Here is a 19,517-nt window from a genome sequence, read left to right on the forward strand (position 1 = left end):
GACATTTCTGATGTCAAAGATGCTGCTGAGAGCTGGTTACAGCCCAACCAAAGGACTTTTATTTGAACGGTCTAGAAAAGCTGCAACTACGTTGTACCAAGTGCATCAGTCTCAGAGGGGAATATGTTGAATAAATGTGTTATTTCATAACTTTGGCTCTTTTCTTTCTGGGCAAAGCCAGGAACTTCTCATCACCCCTTTGTATTTTAGCAAACGGGTCAGTTTAAAGTAAAACCCAGCATGAATGTAAGTACAAAAAAAGTTTTCTATTTAATCATTTCTGAAGTGGTAACATGTATTTAATGACAAATAATAGAATCTTTAAATGTGGACCCTTAACCAATGCTGCAATCATGTCTCAGTGATGCCATCGTCTGGTCTACCCTGTGGTGCATGAAAGATTATTTTATGTGTTTTAATAATTTTCCCTGTAGTCTGAATTAGTGAAAGTCCCCTAATACACTACTAAGTAAGAAATTCACAGTTGACAATGTTGTGCTGCACTGCAGCCTCACAAAAAGCTAGGCACTCAAAACCCTGAAGGAATGCATCGTTCTTTGCGCTCTTTTTAATGAGCGGAAAGTAGGAGCAAGCCAAATAGGTCAAGGAAGACCATTCTATAGAGTCAGGGCAGCTCTAGAAAAGTCCTGGAGCTATCTGTGTGAAGTTCTTATTGAGAAAGTCATTAGTAGATCACAGGAGGGAGAAGAGAGCGGCTGGAGGTGTATTTTTCGGGGCAGGAAGGCAAGTGGGACAAGAACTGTGGAGGGATTTGAAGGCAAAGGAACTTGAATTTTATTCTAAGGTGTAATGGAAGCCAATGAAGAGGCAGCAGAAGAGGAGCGATGGGAAGGGTGGATGGGTCTGACTGCAGCATTCATAATAGATTGTAGAGGAGAGAGTCAGGTTAGTGGATTACCAGAGAGGAGGAGGTTACAGTAGTCCAGACGAGAGATGATAAGAGCATGTACAAGGAGTTTGGTGGTCTCAGGGGACAGGTAGGGGCGGATTTAGAAGATGTTGTTCAGGTGAAAGTGACAGGACCTGGAAATGTTCTGAATATGGGGGGTAAATGAGAGGACACAATTGATGAAGTGATGCAAAGATAACGTGCCTTGCTGCATAAAAAAAGTAGGGATCCATGCAGTTCATAAGTTTTGGGCACAGAGATTCTGTGTACCAGAGACAACATTTACTGTTGCACTGTTATCATTGTTACCACTTTTAAAACCAATTACTGTCCTTCTGATACTGACACTCTGGTATACTGACCCCGGCACTGAGTTTGGCTTGTCTGATTACTCTTCTGCCTTTCATTCTTGGACTCTGTGTCCCTGTACACATCCCTGCCTATATTTACCGTGACAGATGTGAATGGACCCAAAATCCATTGTTTAATGGGAAAGCATAATGAGAGCCATCCTTTAATGATCCCATTTGAGGGACAGCTAGTGACATGACTTTGCACTTGTACAGCGCTGCGTAATATGTTGGCGCTTTATAATTATTGTGTAATAATATTATTAATAATAATACATTAAACAGTGTAGCAAACTGAAGTCCATGTGAGCAGCTCCTGTAATATGGGTTATTGTGAAGCTTGTCAGCTTGTTGAGTTNCAGGAGTGGGTTAGGATGAATCAGAGGGATGGCTTGGTGAAACAGCAGTCCTGGATGGCAGCAGTAGAGGTTGTGCTGGAATCCAGGTGGATACAGTTTTGTCCTTTAGCCTATATCAGGGATGTCAAACTCTGGCCCGGGGGGCCCTTTTTTTGGCAGTCAGTGTCATCAGTGTATTTGAGTTTGACACCCCTGATTTAGTTGATTAGCAATTATCAATACGGATTTGTATCAACTATGCGAGAGATAAGCAAATCAGCCTGAGGTCAAGCGTCCAGGGGAGGCCACCCAAACTTAGTAGCAAATTACAGTCTACAAGGCCCATAAGCCAATACAAAGCATCCTGTACAGTAAGGGGAGGGGCAATACATGGAAAGATTATAATTACACAAATCATATAAACAACATGCTTGGGATGCCTTAGAGCTCTGTGTGGTGCTACAGAATTGGCCAGCAGCAGAGCGTTTCTGAAGTTATAAAGTTGAATTAGTCTCAATTAGCAGACGTGTCTATGTCACTGCAGTGCAGCAGACTGAAAGTGACAACAGCGAGCAATCAACCACAAATAAAATGTGAAAACAAAACAAAAAAGTTAATAAAGAATAAAAAGACAAAAAGAATAAAATGGCTAGAAGAGCTAGCAATCAGAATTCAAAGTACAGTTTCCTAACTGACCCTAATTCCTCCCAGTCAGGGGCAAATCACCTGCAAAGGCAAGAACTTGGAACCCCCAGGATTCTCCTATGGTAACGGGAATCTGAACTTCTCGCCTTCCTAAAATCATAAGACAGCCGGAGGGGAGGGAGTCACATGGGCAACGACTTCTGTATATCTTTCTCATTTCCAGAGTGGTGGGGCAGCAAAATGTGAGTGAGTATGTGATGCTGGGGTACGACCTCCAAGGGGCATATTAACTCCCACACTCACCACCACCTATCCATAATTCCCCTAATTGGCCGGTGATCCCGGAGACGCTCAGGGCTGATCGCTTCTCAAACTACCTTATGTCCCTAACCCCTGTGCTCTCTAAAATCACATCTCTGGATAAAGCTGCCACTCTGTTCAACCACACTCTCTTGCTCTGGCTCTGCATAAAGTTGCCCCTGCCACCTTCCGCTACCCCCGTCCTTGTTAACCCTCGACCCCGACACAACGATCACACCAAACATCTACAAGAGACTGTTCGTTGAGCGCAAATGGGGGAAATCTAGCCTCAGCGCTGACTTCATGGACTACAAATCCAGACTACAATACTTTAACTCTGAACTCACTGTCGCCAAGCAAAATTATTTCTCCGCTGTCATTTCCTCTCAAGCTTCCAATCCATGCAGCCTATTCTCAACAACTGACTTTCTCCTAAATCCCACACCTGCTCCCCCTTAACAACCTTCTCTGCCCAAGACACTGCCACTTACTTTTGAGATAAAATTGACAAAATTAGACATGATGTTTTTGCTCTCCGGGCCACTCCAACCATACCCACCCCTTCCACTTGTAAATCACCACTGACCTCCCTCAGCCCTAATTCTGTGGGTGAACTCTCCTCTCTTCTCTCATCATCTATATTCACTACCTAGCCAATTTCCCCCTGATCTATGCCCCGTGCCCATTCCTCCACTCTGGCCCCTGCCCCAGCCTCTCCCTCTCCACTGTTATCTACCCCTCCAATTTCAAACATGTAATTTTTCTCCCTAACCTGAACAAACCCCCACTAGACACCTCTATACCTTCTAGCTACCGTCCCATCTTCCTTCTCCCATATGTTTCCAAACTTCTTGAACGCCTTGTCTACAAAAGACTCACCCATTACCTGAGCACCAACTCTATCCTTGACCCACTCCTGTTTGGCTTCCGAGCTGCCCATTCCACTGAAACATTCCACCCTTACTAAAGTGGCCAATGACCTCATCAGAGCTAAGTCTCAAGGCAACTTTTCCTTCCTCCTTCTCCTTGATCTTTCCTCTGTGTTTGACACTGTTAATCATTCCCTTCTAATACAAATCATGCGCTCCATTGGTCTCAGCTCTTTTCTGCTTTAAAAGAGCACTCAAAACCCATTTTTTCATACTTGCCTACCCATCTTCTTCTGTCATATGAAACCGTCACTACTTCTCACCACTTCATATTTCCCCTCCTATTGTGTGAGACTTCCCCCACTTCCTAGATTGTAAGCTCTTCGGGGCAGGGTCCTCTCTTCCTGTGTCACTGTCTGTATTCATCTGTCATTTGCAACCCCTATTTAATGTGCAGCACTGCGTAATATGTTGGCGCTATATAAATCCTGTTTATTATTATTAATAAAAATTTTAATAATAGCTGGTCATGCGACTTCTGGTGTGTCAGCTGACCTGTCCACAATCATCACAGGGAGTCCAATACTGCTGTACATGATCAGAAAACTTGCTGATCAATCCTATATTTTATTATAATAAAATAAACAATACAAAAATGAATTTCAGTACTCCACACATTAAAATCTATTTTTGGTGTGCATGGCTGTATAAAAAGGTTTATGTATGCACATGTATCTAAGATCCATATTTTTATTTCTCTGTTAGGCTGGGTCTGCACAGATGGTTTTCCCAGCGTTTAACCTGAGACTTTAAAAGCCCATGTTAAAAATTCCTATGCATCGCAATGGGCTAATCTACACCAGGCTATTTTTTTTGAGGCACGTTTTTGAGCGGTATAGAGCTCACTCCTTGCAAAGTTTAAAAAATCAAAACACAGAAAACGCGGGACAACTCAACAATGGGCGCGTTTTCCAGCGTTTATAAACACTTAAAAATGTCAGTGAAAGCTCCCATTGAATTCATTTGGGGCCTTGATAAGCGTTTTAGCAGGACTTTGGAATCTGGAAGACCCTTTTTTTTTTAAAAGGGACTCCCAGACCTCTGCTGCCCTACCCTGGGGAATGAGTACAGGGAAACATAAAACCCCTTACTCATTCCCTGAAAGGGTTAAAAACATATGTAAAAAAAAAAGACGAGACTTTAGTTTTAAAATATTTTATAAGATGTGTGTGTTTTGTGTAACTGTGTTGAACTTTTTTTTTTTTTTACAGGTGATCCCACATCAGGTCATAGGGCTCTCCCTTTTCCCAGCCAATCAATGGACGCCATCCTGATTGCTCCCGCAGCCCTAGCAAAGCTGTGCCTTGTGTTCTGCACCCAAGAGGGAGCAATCAGGAGAGCGTCCGTCAATTGGCTGAGAAAAGGGAAACCCTGATGACCTAATGTGGGATCACCTGTAAAAAAAAAAGTTCAAAAAAGTTTCCTTTTTGTCAGCCATTCAGCATTAGAAGTAAATGGGGAGACTTGTCCTCATTTACCCTCCAGTGCCTGGGGATCCCTCGCTGTCAGGAGTCTCACGACGGCTGTGTTCATGTCCTGAATGCAGCCGTGGGAATCATCCTTTCACTGTGGGATAACCTGTAAAAAGAAAAATGTTTAACACACACATCCCATAAAATACCTTAACGTTAAAATCTTGTTTTATTGTTTACATATTCTTTTAAATAGTAAATGGTTTTATGTATCCCTGTACCCATTCCCTGAGGGGGTTAAAATTAAAACTCTTAGAAATGCTTATGAGTCATAGGCGAATATAGGAGGTTTTCTTTTAATGTTTTAAAGGCAAGTATTAGAACGCTTGTATAAGTGCAAAGAAATGCATGCACACGCTGTAGTACCAGTAGCATTTCCATGCCTTTTAAAAGCCATCTATGTAAACCCAGCCTTACCATTGCAAGGGTACTGATCAGCCTCCCATGTGAAGGTATTGCACAATGACAGGTTCTCTTTAAAGAGATATCAGAACTCTATTGGACTCTCTGTGATGATTTGTGGACAGGCCAACTGAAGAAGTCACACAACCAGCTATGTCCCTGGAAGTGCTCAGTGCTGAGCGTCTCCGGGATCACCGTGACTTTTGGATAGGCGATGGTGAGCATGGGACAATTTTAAAAGAGAAGCTGTCACTGCAGGAGGTACCGGTAATATGCCTCTTGGAGGTCATACCCCAGCAGCACATACTCACTGACATTTTGCTGCCCTGGCGCTCTGGAGATGAGATAGATGTCTATAAATGTTAGCCCATGTGACTCCCTCCCCAGCGGCTGCCTTAGGATTTTAGGAATGGAAGCAGCAAGTGATTTGCAATGGGATTGGTTGTCCAGGTCTAAGTAGATGCAGCTTTGAGAGATTAATAAGATAAATGTGAACTGATGGGACGTTAATGGACTGTGTGAATGGCGTGCAGCACTAAAAGGACAGCGGTGGGCCTGTGCAGCATGAAGGAGTGGATGGGGTATGGTTACGTGAAAAAAAATATTTGAAGCGTGTCCCCCTTGCAAAAAGTGTGAAATCAATGTAAATGTGGAGTATTGTGAAAAAAAAAAACAACATGCATTGCTTCACGATGCAGCAGCATGTGTTGTCCTTGCACAGGGGCCATGCTGGTCCTCTCTGTATTGTTCCAATTTTAGAAACCGTCCTGTGCTAACCCAGGACTAACCAGAGCTGGTACTGATAGGTATTTAAGGCACACTACAGCTGGCAGTATCAACTTACAGTGAGACTTCAAATTTATTTTTTTTTTATTTCTAGGGCTTTTTAAAAAATATAAGCATACTGACACCAAATGTGCTTTTCTTTGCAACAGATTCTAACGTTATTTAGAGAATTTAAAAAAATCTTTACCACTTTAGCTGCAAAGGCCATATGCAAATGATAAACGATCCGCGGGATATTGTGGGAGGAGTAACTGGCTGAACCGTAGGCGGCCCACAGCACGTCATGTGATGTTTTTGTCTTCTAATAAAATTTGGCCTTAGGACTGCTATATAACAGCGCACTGACGGTTGCATTGAAACTTGCACAAACTACAGTAACCACGAACCTAAAATAACGATAAATCCGAACATTATCTGGGAAAGCTGCTGTAAGAAAGACACAGACATATGACATGACACAAGCACGTCACATGACGCAGACACACTAGAGCAGGCTTCCCACAATCCTCTGGGGCTGGCCAATGTGCGTAGTAGTTCTCCCCTGAAAGAATCTCTATTACGATCCTATTGGAATTCTCTCCTAGAATGTTGGAATGTGCTGTAAAGACAAGAAGATTTGGGCTCTATTTCTAAACAGATATATTTTATAGAAATAAATTTAGGTCTCACTGTCATTTGTCATTTGTTTTTCTCAGCTGTAGCAAGGGTTATATAGCAATCAGGGCCTGCAGTATTTTGTCCTCACTTTGGCAAGATGTATACTAAAATTGGATGGATACAGAAAAGATAAGCATGGCCCCTACACAAGGATGACACATTGCGAATTCGTGAAGCGGTCAATAATTTATCACAGCACATTCGATAAATTATTCACTTTTTGATTCTCATTGTCCACTATTGCCATGGCTATACAAAGAAGTTCAGATTAATTTGTTGCGGTCACATACGCCATGTGTGTACTATGTCTCCATTTAGATTAGGGGTATCAAACTCTGGCCCTGGGGCCAAATCTGGCCCCCAATGTCCTTTTTATTGGCCCCCAAAGGCATCCTAAATATGAACTGCAGCTGGCCCGCCACTGTGCTGAAATACTGCCGCTACTACAATTCCCGGACATCACTCGGGTCTATAGACCAGCGGGCTCTCTGCCTATGCGTGGCCCCGTGGCCCCATGCGTGGCCCCACTGTGTACTGTTTTAAAGACGCAAATAATACAGGGAATTTTAGTAGCGGTGCTATTTCAATGAAGAGGGAGTTTCAGCGGCGGCCCACTGATAAGATTTAGCTCCGCATTGGCCGCATCTGGCATTTCCAGCATTCCCCCTCAGCTGTACTTTTCCTTGCTACTCTAAGGCATGGACTTGAATGGTTGGATTTATATAGAAGAATATTGTTATTGTTATTGTTAGCCTGTGCAAAAAGGGTACCATTGAAATTTAACTCAGAAGGCTACAAATAGAGAAAGAGGCATTAGATTTTTTTTCTTAAATAAACTTAAAAAACATTTTTATGCCTCTTTCTCTAATATAAGCTTCTTCCAGATTGTGAAGCAAAACCTCTTTGTTTCCATATGAAAAGGGTTTATATCTAATGAGAAGGAAACATTTCCCCAAATTTTTTCACAGTGGCGCTGAGGTAGCACTCCAGCCTTTGCAGCCCTAGGTCCAAGGTTTGAATCTCGGCCAGGACACTATCTGCATGGAGTTTGCAGGTTCTCCCTGTGTCTGTTTGGGTTTCCTCCCACATCCCAAAAACATGCAGTTAGGTTAATTGCCTCTCCCCCCCCACAGACCTTAGACTACATTAATGACATATGACTATGGTAGGGACATAAGATTGTGAGCTCCTTAGAAGGACAGGGAATGACACGACTATTGACTTTGTACAGAGCTGCATAATTTGATGGCGCTATATAAACCCTGTGTAATAATAATATTAATAATATGTATACCTCTGTTGGAATTTCATTTACTGCGCATGTGCACACAGTTTTACTTAGGAGAAGAACATACAACTTTATAACTCTTCCCGCCCAGCCCTATCTCTGGGGGCGTATCATTTGTCATGTGACGTCACTAGTTGAATGCTTCAAAACCACGCCTATCAAGGCGTCAAGCAGCGGTGCCGAGAAGAAAATGTCAGGCCGCTCAGTTAGAGCAGAGACCCGCAGCCGGGCCAAAGATGACATCAAAAAAGTGATGGCGGCCATCGAGAAGGTCCGCAGATGGTGAGCGTTTGTCATGACTCAGAAAAAATGTCCTCTACTAGACATTTTGAAGAAAGGCGAAGACTAGCTCATGTAAATTGGGACTCCCGAGCCGGCAAATAACTTGCCGAGGGGGAGATGCTGATTGGAAGGAGGTGCTGAGTGACGTGTTGGGCAGCCTGTCGTTCGGCTCTTTTACGCAGCTGAGCTGTCACTGTCTCTTTTCAATAGGACAAGGGCGTGGCTAGGGGTAGTGATGTGATTGGCGGGAGCGTGCAGTAAACGGACTAGGCGATTGGATGGAAAGGGCCTTGAGAGATCGCTAAGCCTGTGGGGTTGCCATGGAGATGGGCGAGAGATGCAGCTGGAAGAGGAAGTTGGCTGCGATAGCGGGGATGTTATCTGGTGACGTCATGACAGACGTTTTACGTCACCAGTGTGCTAGTTTGATATTCTGATTTGGTTTTAGATTAGTGCTGCTGTCTGTATGCATATCATATATAAACCTTTCCTTTTGAAAGTTAGATAATTGCTATAAAAAATGATTATTTATTCCTAACGGGCTGAGAAGGCTCCAACTGGATAACAAGTATCTTAAAGTGGAACTCCAGCCAAAGCTTTATTCATGTGTCCCCATAGGGGTATGTTGTCACCAGCTTGGAAAGTCAGGGAAATTTTTCAATAGAGGGGCCATCTTCTATTGGGGGCACCTGTTTTACCAATCCCTATGAAGGGGAGGATTTCTTCCCATTATGGGGAGATTACCGTTCACTTCCTATTGTATCACCTGGATAAAAAGTTGGGGAGATCTCCTTAATGGGGACCCAGCCCTTGCCCCCCACTCCATACAATACTAAAGAACCTTTTTGTCCAGAGCAAAGAGCTTCTTCAAGGTTGAGTGAGTGAGATCCCCAGGGACTCGGCTGTATGGAGTTCACCCAGCTGTAACTCCAGCTGTAACTCTCTACTTCTGTAGAGATTTCTACAGAATAAATGGCATTACCAGGAGCACCAAAGTTTTGTGATTCTGTCATTGGGATATTTCCTGTACCTTGAGCTTTAGATCATCTAATTGTTTCAGGGATTAGAACTTTGTTTTTTTTAGGGTTCCACAGGGATAAAAGGTTGAGAGAGGCCAGAACTCAATGGACTTTTGTCATAGAAAAAGAAGTGAATGTGGTAGCCCCATCATCTCTTCAAGTAATTTTGTTAATCCCCTGTGTGGTCACCCAAAGTGATCTTTTCTGGCCAACATTTCAGAAAATTAGCTTTTAAAGATTTAGATCAGTGATTCTCAACCAGGCTTCTCCAGGGGTTGCTGGGGGTTCCTTGAGTAATGAGCAATTTGTGATTGTGTTCAATAAGTTTTATTAAGTTTTTATAATACCAATAAACAAATAGTCATTTGCATACATCCATGACATAAAGGTGAAGAGCAGTGAAATAGTACATGTGGCAATAATAATTTCTATACATTAATAATAGCATACATGTACAGATAATTTGACAATCAAACTGTTTTGTACAGTGTGTTTTCCTTTCACTAGACAGAGTCCATTTCCTAACCTTTGAACACATAAAACAGTTAAACTACCCGTAGAAAACAATACAATTTGCAATTTGTGATTCTCAAGTCAGTTTAGGTGACACTGTTGACCTTTTTAGCTATCTGTAGGGTGACATTCTTCTCACTGACCACCAATGTAGGAGGCATTCTTCCTACTGATTACCATACTAATGTACTGTGATCTGTGGATATAGTAATTATCTCAGGGGTTCCCCAAGATCTGAAAGTTATTTCAAGTGGTTCCTTCATGTTAAAAAGGTTGAGAAACACTGCTTTAGAATAAACCACACATTGGTTTAGGATAGAAAATGAAATTTTCACTGTTCAATATAATATATAATTGATACTGTACATTTGTTGTAAATTTAGCTTTTCTTGCAGGGAGAAGAAATGGGTAACGGTTGGGGACACCTCTCTGAGGATTTTCAAGTGGGTTCCTGTTATCGATGGAAGAGATGTACGTATTTTACCTTTCAGGGGATGCTATCTTGGATTTTGATCCTAAAGAATATTAGTAGTTCTGCTGTCGTATGACAGAAAATCAAGATTTCAGGGCTAATCGGTGATGCTGTGTATGTACAGTGTTGTCACTTACCTAAGGCTGGTTGTATAGACAGGTAGATGTGTCACCTGGACTGAATACTGATAAAACAAATAGCAAGGCACCCTGATGTGATGAGAATAACAACAACTAGTGTCTGTGTTCACCACCTGTGCCCTGCTCTCTACTGTGCCTCCCTACTGGCTCATCACTATTATTATTAATATTAATATTATTAATAAACAGGATTAATATAACACCGATATATTATGCAGTGCTTTACATTAAATAGGGGTTGCAAATGATAGATACTGACAGTGACACAGGAGGAGGGGACCCTGCCCCAAAGAGCTTACAGTCTAGGAGGTGGGGGAAGCAAAATATAATTAAACAATATTTGTATAGCACCAACATATTATGCAGAGCTGTACATTAAATAGGGGTTGCAAATGACAGACACATACAGACAGTGACACAGGAGGAGGAGAGGATCATGGAACCGCCTTGGAAGTTATTATTCATCAGCAGTTTGCTATCCAGGTTAGCTTTCAGATTTGGATTAGGGGTAGGATTCATTCAAGAACAAATACACATTTTGATTGGATGAGTTTTCTCAGGTTCATTAAATACTGGCAATTGTAAAGCACAGGAGAATACTTCTCGTGTGAACGTGACTGGAAGGTCAGTTAGTGATGTACAGTAAGTGGCCACTTATATGATTTTGGTATATGGAGGGTTGGGGTGTAGTATTTACAGTTTGGTCCATAAATATTTGGACAGAGACAACTTATTTCTAATTTCGATGGGTTTTTTCTGCTTTTGCAACTTAAGGATGGCTTGTTTTACCTGCATGGTGAGCCCCTTTTACTGCATGTTGTCTGTTCACAGCAAAATCTTCCACATACAAGCTTGTTCTGGTGTTCTTCTGTAAAGGAACCCTGGGACCCCCTAAGGCAGGGATCGGCAAACTCCGGCCTTTAGACCAGATACAGCCTAGCCGGTAGTTCATTCCGGCCTAACGCCCCCTGGCCGATCCGGTCTAATGCCGGCCAGCATCTGCCAGGGGGCGTTAGGAACTACCAGAGCCAGAGCTCTGGTGCCGCCTCCTTGCTGTTGCTCCCCTATTTACAGTAAATAAGGAAAGCTCCCTGAAGGGAAATCCCTCTCCTCGGCAATGCATACGGAGAAGAGGGATTTCACTTCAGGGGGGGTTCCCCGGTGGTGGGCAGAGCCATCAGGGCGGGACTCAGAGTCCGGCCTAATGTACTCCCGCCCACCCCTGAAATGGCCTAGTGGCCATAAAAGTTTGCCAACCCCTGCCCTAAGGGGTACCAAAAAATACATAAAAAGTGTTGTAGAAAGGGAAGGGTCAGGTTGTTTGGCTGCCACTTACATGGCTCTATACTAGACCAGATGTGGTGGGTATAATGTCATGGTTGAGCGATCCCATCTTGTGGGCATGTAATAGTCAATCCACGGGCACCAGACCATTTTATGTTTGACATGCACCACTGTGAATTTCAGGGATGTTTTTATATCTACCTGTAGCTTCAGCTTTAAAGACCCAATATATATAGTTTCAAAATTTGAACTAAATTTATTTTACCATTCATTGATATGTAAGTAATTGTTTCAAAGGATAATCAGAAGAAAGTTAAATATGTTACATATACGTGGAAAGGTAACATTAAAAAAAGACTAATACAATGGTGGTCAACATACTAAATATATGAATAGTCAAATGCAGCTTCTGACATCACTAAGGACTGTCCATTTTTATTCAGTAAATGTAATGCTACCAAAAGCTATCAGAAGGCATGACCTTCTGATAAAATATTGGAAACTAGGGACATGCTTCAGGAGACATAATACATGTGACCACTGCTATTAAAGCCTGTTACAGTTCAACATTTGAGCCCTATATAGCCCTCCTAAAGTCTCTGTGCCAAATTTAGTATTTTACTTAGCAAGATCCATTATTTAACGATTAGGGGGGAAAAAAGTCATGGAAAGAATAAAAAAATAGTGTGAAAGGGCAGCACGGTGGCTCAGAGGTTAGCACTCTGGCCTTTGAATTGCTGGGTCCCAGGTTTGAATCTTGTCCAGGGCACTATCTGCATGGAGTTTGCATGTTTCCCCCCGTGTTTTCGTGGGAAACTAAAGTTTATTTTACTGTCCTCTCCTTCTAAACATGTTAGCCATCTTATAGTTAACCCAAAGGGTAGTTTCCTAAAACTACCTTTGGGATTAACTGTGAGATGGCTAACATTTTTCGAAGGAGAGGACAGTAAAATAAGCCTTTGTTTTCTTTAAGATAGATTTATTAAATCCAAAAGTATCTGTGTGGCTTCACATGCTGCACCCATCCTACAGATAAAATCACACAAGCTTTTCTAGTTCCCATATACTTTTTTAAATGGTGTACTTCTCATATTCACACATTTGTTTAAACCTCTATCTTCCACAGAAAGAGAAAGTGAAAGGAAGCACACCTCTGAGCAGCTCTTCCACTGCCAATTCTTCTCTCCTGCTGGAATTTCAGGGTAAGGTCCAAGTCTCTCAAGTTAGTATTGTGCATTGTTATACAGTGAATAGTCCTAATGTTTTGTATGACTGTACATGAGATGGCAGTAGATGGGGAGCAGGAACTGATGCTATGGGAAGGTCGATGCCCTAAGGGCTAGAAGAGCATGGCAAAGCTTCAAAAACACAACATTTTATACAGTTCTGTGCTTTTTAATAAGTCTTTCAATTTTTCACTGCATCCCCAAAAATATATTGCTTAGAATTCACTGCAGTGCATCACAAGTTTGTGAACGCAATCTAATAGGAAACATTGCCATACATTACGCACATTAGGGGCTTTGTATCACTACAGTGTAAATAGGTAACAAGCAATAGCAATTGAGGCAGGCCCTCACAATTGTATATATTTACTAACAAAGTATCATTTTATTACAGATGAGACCAGTAACCAAAGTTCCTTTTCTGATGTATACCAGCCAAAGGTAGAAAGCAGCAACTCCAGCCCAAGTCCCCCACATAGTGAGTCTCCCAGTCCAGTGCACACATCTGACTCTCAGCCCCCAACCCTGGGACAGGAGAGCTTGGATGGTAAGAATATGTGATCCTGAGACCTTGTGTGAGGAGGCAACGAGGGGCGGCACCTGGATCACACTTCTGTGCTGTCATGGCATCAGAGGGTTGGGCAGCTGTCAAATGAATGAATCAGTTATATATGTTAAAACAAAAAAACTGATTGCTTTGTTTTATAAACTGCAAAATCATTTTTTAAAATTACCTTGTAATTGGGGGAAAGTGTGCATTGCCAATTTGTGCAAGAAAATAACTTCACTGATCCATTTAGAATCTCCTGCTAGAGCTCCTCCAAAATGTCCACATTTCATCTTATGGGAGAATACACTCATCTCCTCTCACTTTGCACAGTCTGGTCTGTGCCAAAACACCTATTACAAGGCCTGAGCTTATAATACAACTATCCAAATAGTGGCATTCGGAACATCAGAATTGCAATAACTTTGGTATAAGATTTCAGCACCTTAAGGTTTAGAAATGGAACAGTGCAAGTATGATCTGGCATATTGTGGTAACTGCAGTTTGTTGATAACAGTATGTGCTACTATGTAGTTTGTACATTTTTTTTCCATAAGTTGTGTTTTTTTTTAAGCAAGATTTTTTTATACATAAAAAAGAACAGACATTGGGCTCTACTTCTAAAACAAGGAATCTAACATTCCCTCATGGGAATCAGTTACTACCATTAAAACACATAGACCTGGAAGATTGCTTTGAGCGAATGTCAGATTCCTTTGTGTTATTTATAGACCTCATAGAGGATAATTAAAATGTTGGGTACATGAAAGGTGACATTGAATAACAACTAGTACAAATGTGGGGCTCTAAGAAAACATCTTAGTTATTAATCCTTATTGGCCACAAAGGGAAATGTCTTGTTGTACATGTTTTATATATGGACTAATGTTTTGGTCTATTTTGTACAGCAGTTTGACAAACTAGTAATAAACATAGAGGTGATGCTGTTTGCAGCACAGCCATGCACCACACCATTATGCATGACTGTTAAAACTAAAATGAAAATGTTAAATGTTAAAGCAGGTACACAAATTGTCTGCATTTTTACTAGTGATCTTGAAATGCTAGTTGGGCATTAAATCTAATTGCATCTAATCTAAACCCAATTCTAGTTAGGAATAAATAAAATGTAAGAGTGGGAGCTTATTCTGGGTATAGGCAATATTGTTATCAGCTGAATTTGCTCAACATAGACACATACAGCAATAAATCCCAACACAGCTGACATAGATAATCTGCAAAAGAAATGGTTGGCTTTGCTTGAGAAAATGTTGCTTCATATTGCTGTTTTAAGAGCACTTGATTTGATCCATGCAAAAGGGGAGGATTTGTCAGTCATTCTGATCTTCCTCCACAACAGAAATCAAATATTACAAATCAAATCAAATACCCAGGTTCTTAGTTATGGGAACCCTGTTTACCCATGCTGTCAAACTTTAAATTTTAGTATAATGTTCCTCTGTTCTATAATATTTCCATTGTTTTGCTACAAGTTGCTCATTGGCAACAAGCAAAATTCTGTAGAATTTCTTGAACTTTAATGCTTGCAAGGTATTTTAGAGAGGATGGAGAAATATGATTGCATTTGTATCCTGTTGAAAAGGATTGTAATATTAGTTCATGAATACAATATGATACATAAATAGATTATTTGTGTATATTTTTTCAGTGACCTCTGTTGCTGCTTCTGAGGGTGCTGACGAACCACCCACACTGACCAAGGAGGAGCCTGCTTTTACTTCAGATCAGGTACTTAGTGATGCGGATGTTACAAAAGCTTCTTCAATACTCATAGTACCAGAAACATTGCATAAAATGGTAATTAATTAGGCCGTTTTGTTCAGTTCTATGACTCCTAAATGAAAATTTAGAGACTATAAGAACTGACTTTACTCACCCGTTCAGAAAATGCCAGTTTCCTGGCTCTTTGGCTGATCCAATGACATTAATACTTTCTGAGGCAGTGATCTGTAACAAATATGTGATATGGTGTTTAGCAATGCATGTTAAAGGGGAGGCAAGTATACAAGGGGGTGTTGAAAAGTTCCTGGTCAGGACCACAATTCAAAAGCATGATTTTGTCACTGTAGCTGGAAATGGAATTGTTTTATAATAATTTTAGTACAGGATTGTATTGCTCCTATTTATTTATTTATGTTTTGAAATCATTGACAGACATTCAAAACATTGCCTAAATGTGATTCTGTGCCAACTTTCACTGTGAATATTTTGAGAAATTGAAGTTGATCTGATCTGAGAGGCCTTCAACAGTATCAATTCCTGAAATTACTGATTATGTGCTTTATATGATGTTGGCAGATCTGTGAATCAGTTCCACAGACACTAGAGATAACCAGGAAACATGTTGGGTTTATCATTTAGAAACGGGTAAGTATGCAGAAGGTGTTATTCAAGTGGGTACCAAAATGTTTGAATGTTATTGAGAAATGATAATAAAGTCCCACGTTGAACATTTGTGATACAGACAGGCGGTTATTCCAGAAAGGAAAAGACTACCAGCTGAGCATGCCCAGCTCAGTTTTTCCGCTTCCCTTGCGCATGTTAAGAATGAATGAACTCTTGGGTGCCTGCAGCAGGTATGGCAACGTACACACGTCAGATGATTCTCGTCCGATTTATTGCTTTACGGCGAGTATCAAATGAAAATCTGATGTGTGTACAGCACTCATCCGACGACGTTCATGGATCCGTCCTGTTGGATCCATAAATGACAAACCACTGCAACACAAGTGTGAAGGGGAGAGAGCGCAGTGGGGGGGGGTTCACTCGTTCTCCTGCCCTCTCCCCTCCCCATAGAGCAAAACGGAAAGAAAGATTGACAAAAGTCTAACGTGTGCGTGCAACCCACTGTATGACATCCCAGCCAATCAAGATGTTCAAAGATCGTCTCCAGGAAAAAAAGGGAAAAGAAATATGCCGCCGCCTTGTGCAGAACGAGGACAGGTGAATATCGCAGGTTTAGTTCTGCTTTGCATTGACACCTTCATATGATTTTACAGCATTTTAAGAGGTGCAGAGGTACTTTTTTTGAAACAATTTGTCTCGGTTGTTGAAACATTGTTATACTACTATGATGGAGATTCTCCTCCTCTGAAAAAAACTAAAAACCCAAAAATCTGTAGGAAATGTCATAGAATATTTTTTGTATAAATAAGGTATTTGGTTACTAACGATCTTTAAAATCACCAAATAGTGCAAAATACTACTCTAAGGTGTTCTCCTATTTTCAGGGCAATGCATCTGCTCACAAGACAAGGAATTGTTTGTAGAATGTGTGCTTTAAATTCGTAGACCATCCACCCTTCTCACCAGATCAAAAAATTGAAAGGGAAGACATTTTTTTTTTGATTCAGAGACAATAGCATGAGCGGTCTTTTGGCACCCCCTCATATATGTTCTGCCTAACGGCACATTTTGTAATAGGTACTGTAGGATAGACCACAAGGCTTTAAGTGGAGGCACATTCCCTATGTAGGAATAAAATTCAAAATATAGCTGTAAATGAATACTTGAAACAGCCAGAAGAAAAGTGCAGTGGTGGCATTTCAAGAAAGGGAAACTAGAAAAGTCTGCTAGAAAAAGTCATATTTTAGAAGGTATATTGTACATATAAGTGACCAATAGTATTACTTTAATGGGAAGTATGGTTTAATACTAACTGCAACTTTTTTTTTTCTATAGATTGAAGATCTTGAGGAGTCTGGAGCACCACCATTGAAGCGAGCATGTCCAGATGTGCCTTCCCATCCTACAACAGCTTTAAAAAGCTAGTGCTTGTCTCGGCATACCTTCCTTGTTTTGCTGTGACAGCCATTGAAAGCCTTAGCTGACAATGTTTGCACTTAAAGGAAACATGTCCGACTGGCTGTCACCTGACACAGCTGATGTTCTTATTTAAAGCTGGAAGCTGACCTTTATCAGCATTCACAGCTGTATAGGAGCCATAGCTGTGATGGATAACGGCCTTCCTGATAGGATTATGTAAAGGCTGGATGTTGTGCAATTACTGACCATATAGCTTTCAAAGGGAGGGATTTGTAACCTACCTGTTTCAGGTGCAATCCAAACTGCAATGCATGACAGTAAAGTTTTGCTTTATTGTCACATTTTTAAAGGCACTTTTAAAATTGTAGTGAAAAGTCATGTGAAATCTGCAGATACCAACCATTGTATGCTTTCTCCACACAACGTCTTTATCTAGATTCATGACCTTCAATGAAGACTTATGTCAACTAGTTGTTAGCTGTGATATTGCCCGTCTTACCATGTTTGTCAGGCCTCACCTGTCCATGAAAAATGAAAAGTATAGAAGTATAGTAAAGTAAAAGTATAAGTATAAGTAAAAGTATAGTAAAAGAATAGACTAAAGGTCTATTTAGATCTTTGTACTGGGGTGATGTGCGTGTTACTGCAACACATGAAAACACACCAAACATGCCTTGCCACCTTGTGGCGCTAATCATTTTGAATGGCAACATGCATGCATTAACACATCTCATAGATATTATTGGGCCCTAATGGAACAAACATAACATCACTTTGCTAGACACCTTTTAAAAGATAATGAGACTTATTTATGAAAAGTGGGGATAAAATACATCTTTTACTTTTATATTCTTTTATTAGAGGAAATGTGATTGGTTTCTATGGACAACAACTACATGCCATTTAATTTTCTGTACTCCATATTTCATATTTAATTCCTGGTGAATCATGCTTTCCCCAGAGACTACCCCTTTATTCCAAGCATTGTCAAACTGTTTCATTCCTTATCGACAGAGACCCTATATATTGTGTTAAGCTTATTTCATAAAAGCTGTAGTATTACATGTTCTATAACAATTAGAAGTTTATGGATGTGTTTCAGCACAACAAAAGATATTTTTAATAAATTAAACTATTTGAAAAAGTTTTTTATTGTTTTTCTTTTTTTTATATTGCAAAGCTTGTTCGAAGTTGTGAAATAAGTGATAAAGGGTTAGAGATTCTCTCTATCCCTGTGAAAGGAAATTTTCTCTCAACTCCTCCCACCTGCCTATGAAAAAGAGAAAACAACCTTTTTTTTTTTCCAATAAACACACAAAATAGCAAAACCCAACAGAGATTCTGACTCTTCCTACTTTGCCAAAATGTTTCCAAGAGGCTGCTATTGCAGGTTTTTTATTCTGTGAATGACAGTTACATGGCTTTCATTCCAGTTTTCATCCAATACATATGAGAACTAAATAAAATGTTCCCCACTGTTAGAAACCAGATCACCAAAATTTTGATGCCTCATTTATAAAATTGACAATTCTTCCCAGTTTGATAAGGTTTCTAAATTGGAAAGGATGAGAGGTGCCATAATACCAGTTCCATTTACACAAATGTGACCAATGTAGCTCCTTCATACCTGTGGTGGAAAACATGATTGACCATTCCCCGGCAAAATTCTGATGTGTGCCTAGGCCAACCACAGCAAGTAACACATTTACATGCACTTCAGTTACAACCACAATTCGCTTCTTCCAAAAGCTGCCCAAAATTACTTCTGCCACAGCCATGTGCAAAAAATGGCTTCTAACCACACCCGTGCACTTGTGCAGACATCTCATCCCCTCACCGTTATGAAATCCTCCATCTTAGCACAGCGGAAGCTCAGGGCACCTCCATTTTCTTCCTTATTCCTTCTGCCTATGTCACCCAATTTCACACTGCGCAGAGGCTCTGAGCCCCCATTCAGTCTTTACTGGTGCCACGGCAAAGACAGAAGGGGAGAATATATACTTATCTAGCCTTTTATATATAGTGTAATTTTGGTAATAGATCTGCTTTCAATGGGAGAGGTTGGGACCACAGTTGAGCTTATAGCAGAACTCTGCAGCTCACCACAGGTCTGAAATGGCCCTTACTGTAGAAGTAGTAGTGTGCAGTGATTTACCTTTGATAACACTTTT

The 19,517-nt window shown here is 40.8% G+C and overlaps 1 protein-coding gene, 1 non-coding gene and 1 pseudogene across 4 annotated transcripts; 2 read left to right on the top strand and 1 right to left on the bottom strand.

Moving 5' to 3' along the window:
* Nucleotides 1–6,017: 6,017 nt before the first annotated feature.
* LOC140321947 (U6 spliceosomal RNA) lies at nucleotides 6,018–6,130 on the bottom strand (annotated as a pseudogene).
* A 739-nt stretch (nucleotides 6,131–6,869) lies between these two features.
* On the top strand, nucleotides 6,870–6,979 carry LOC140321945 (U6 spliceosomal RNA). Its single transcript, XR_011919067.1, has one exon. It is a non-coding gene; the product is annotated as a U6 spliceosomal RNA (small nuclear RNA).
* Nucleotides 6,980–8,211: 1,232 nt separating this feature from the next.
* On the top strand, nucleotides 8,212–18,493 carry BCL7B (BAF chromatin remodeling complex subunit BCL7B). 3 transcript variants are annotated; one of them, XM_072428909.1, is made up of 6 exons: nucleotides 8,212–8,359; nucleotides 10,287–10,362; nucleotides 12,914–12,989; nucleotides 13,408–13,560; nucleotides 15,230–15,309; nucleotides 17,263–18,493. In XM_072428909.1, the coding sequence occupies exons 1-6, from the start codon at nucleotides 8,268–8,270 to the stop codon at nucleotides 17,350–17,352; spliced, it is 567 nt and encodes a 188-aa protein (XP_072285010.1). In that variant the 5' UTR covers nucleotides 8,212–8,267; the 3' UTR covers nucleotides 17,353–18,493. The 3 variants fall into 3 exon arrangements, with proteins under 3 accessions (XP_072285010.1, XP_072285017.1, XP_072285001.1); XM_072428916.1 differs by having other exon boundaries at nucleotides 8,218–8,359; nucleotides 10,275–10,362; nucleotides 13,408–13,491; XM_072428900.1 differs by having other exon boundaries at nucleotides 8,222–8,359; nucleotides 10,275–10,362.
* The last annotated feature ends 1,024 nt before the right edge of the window (nucleotides 18,494–19,517 follow it).

The sequence above is a fragment of the Pyxicephalus adspersus genome, chromosome 1 (assembly GCF_032062135.1).
Source record: "Pyxicephalus adspersus chromosome 1, UCB_Pads_2.0, whole genome shotgun sequence".
Lineage (NCBI taxonomy): Eukaryota > Metazoa > Chordata > Amphibia > Anura > Pyxicephalidae > Pyxicephalus > Pyxicephalus adspersus.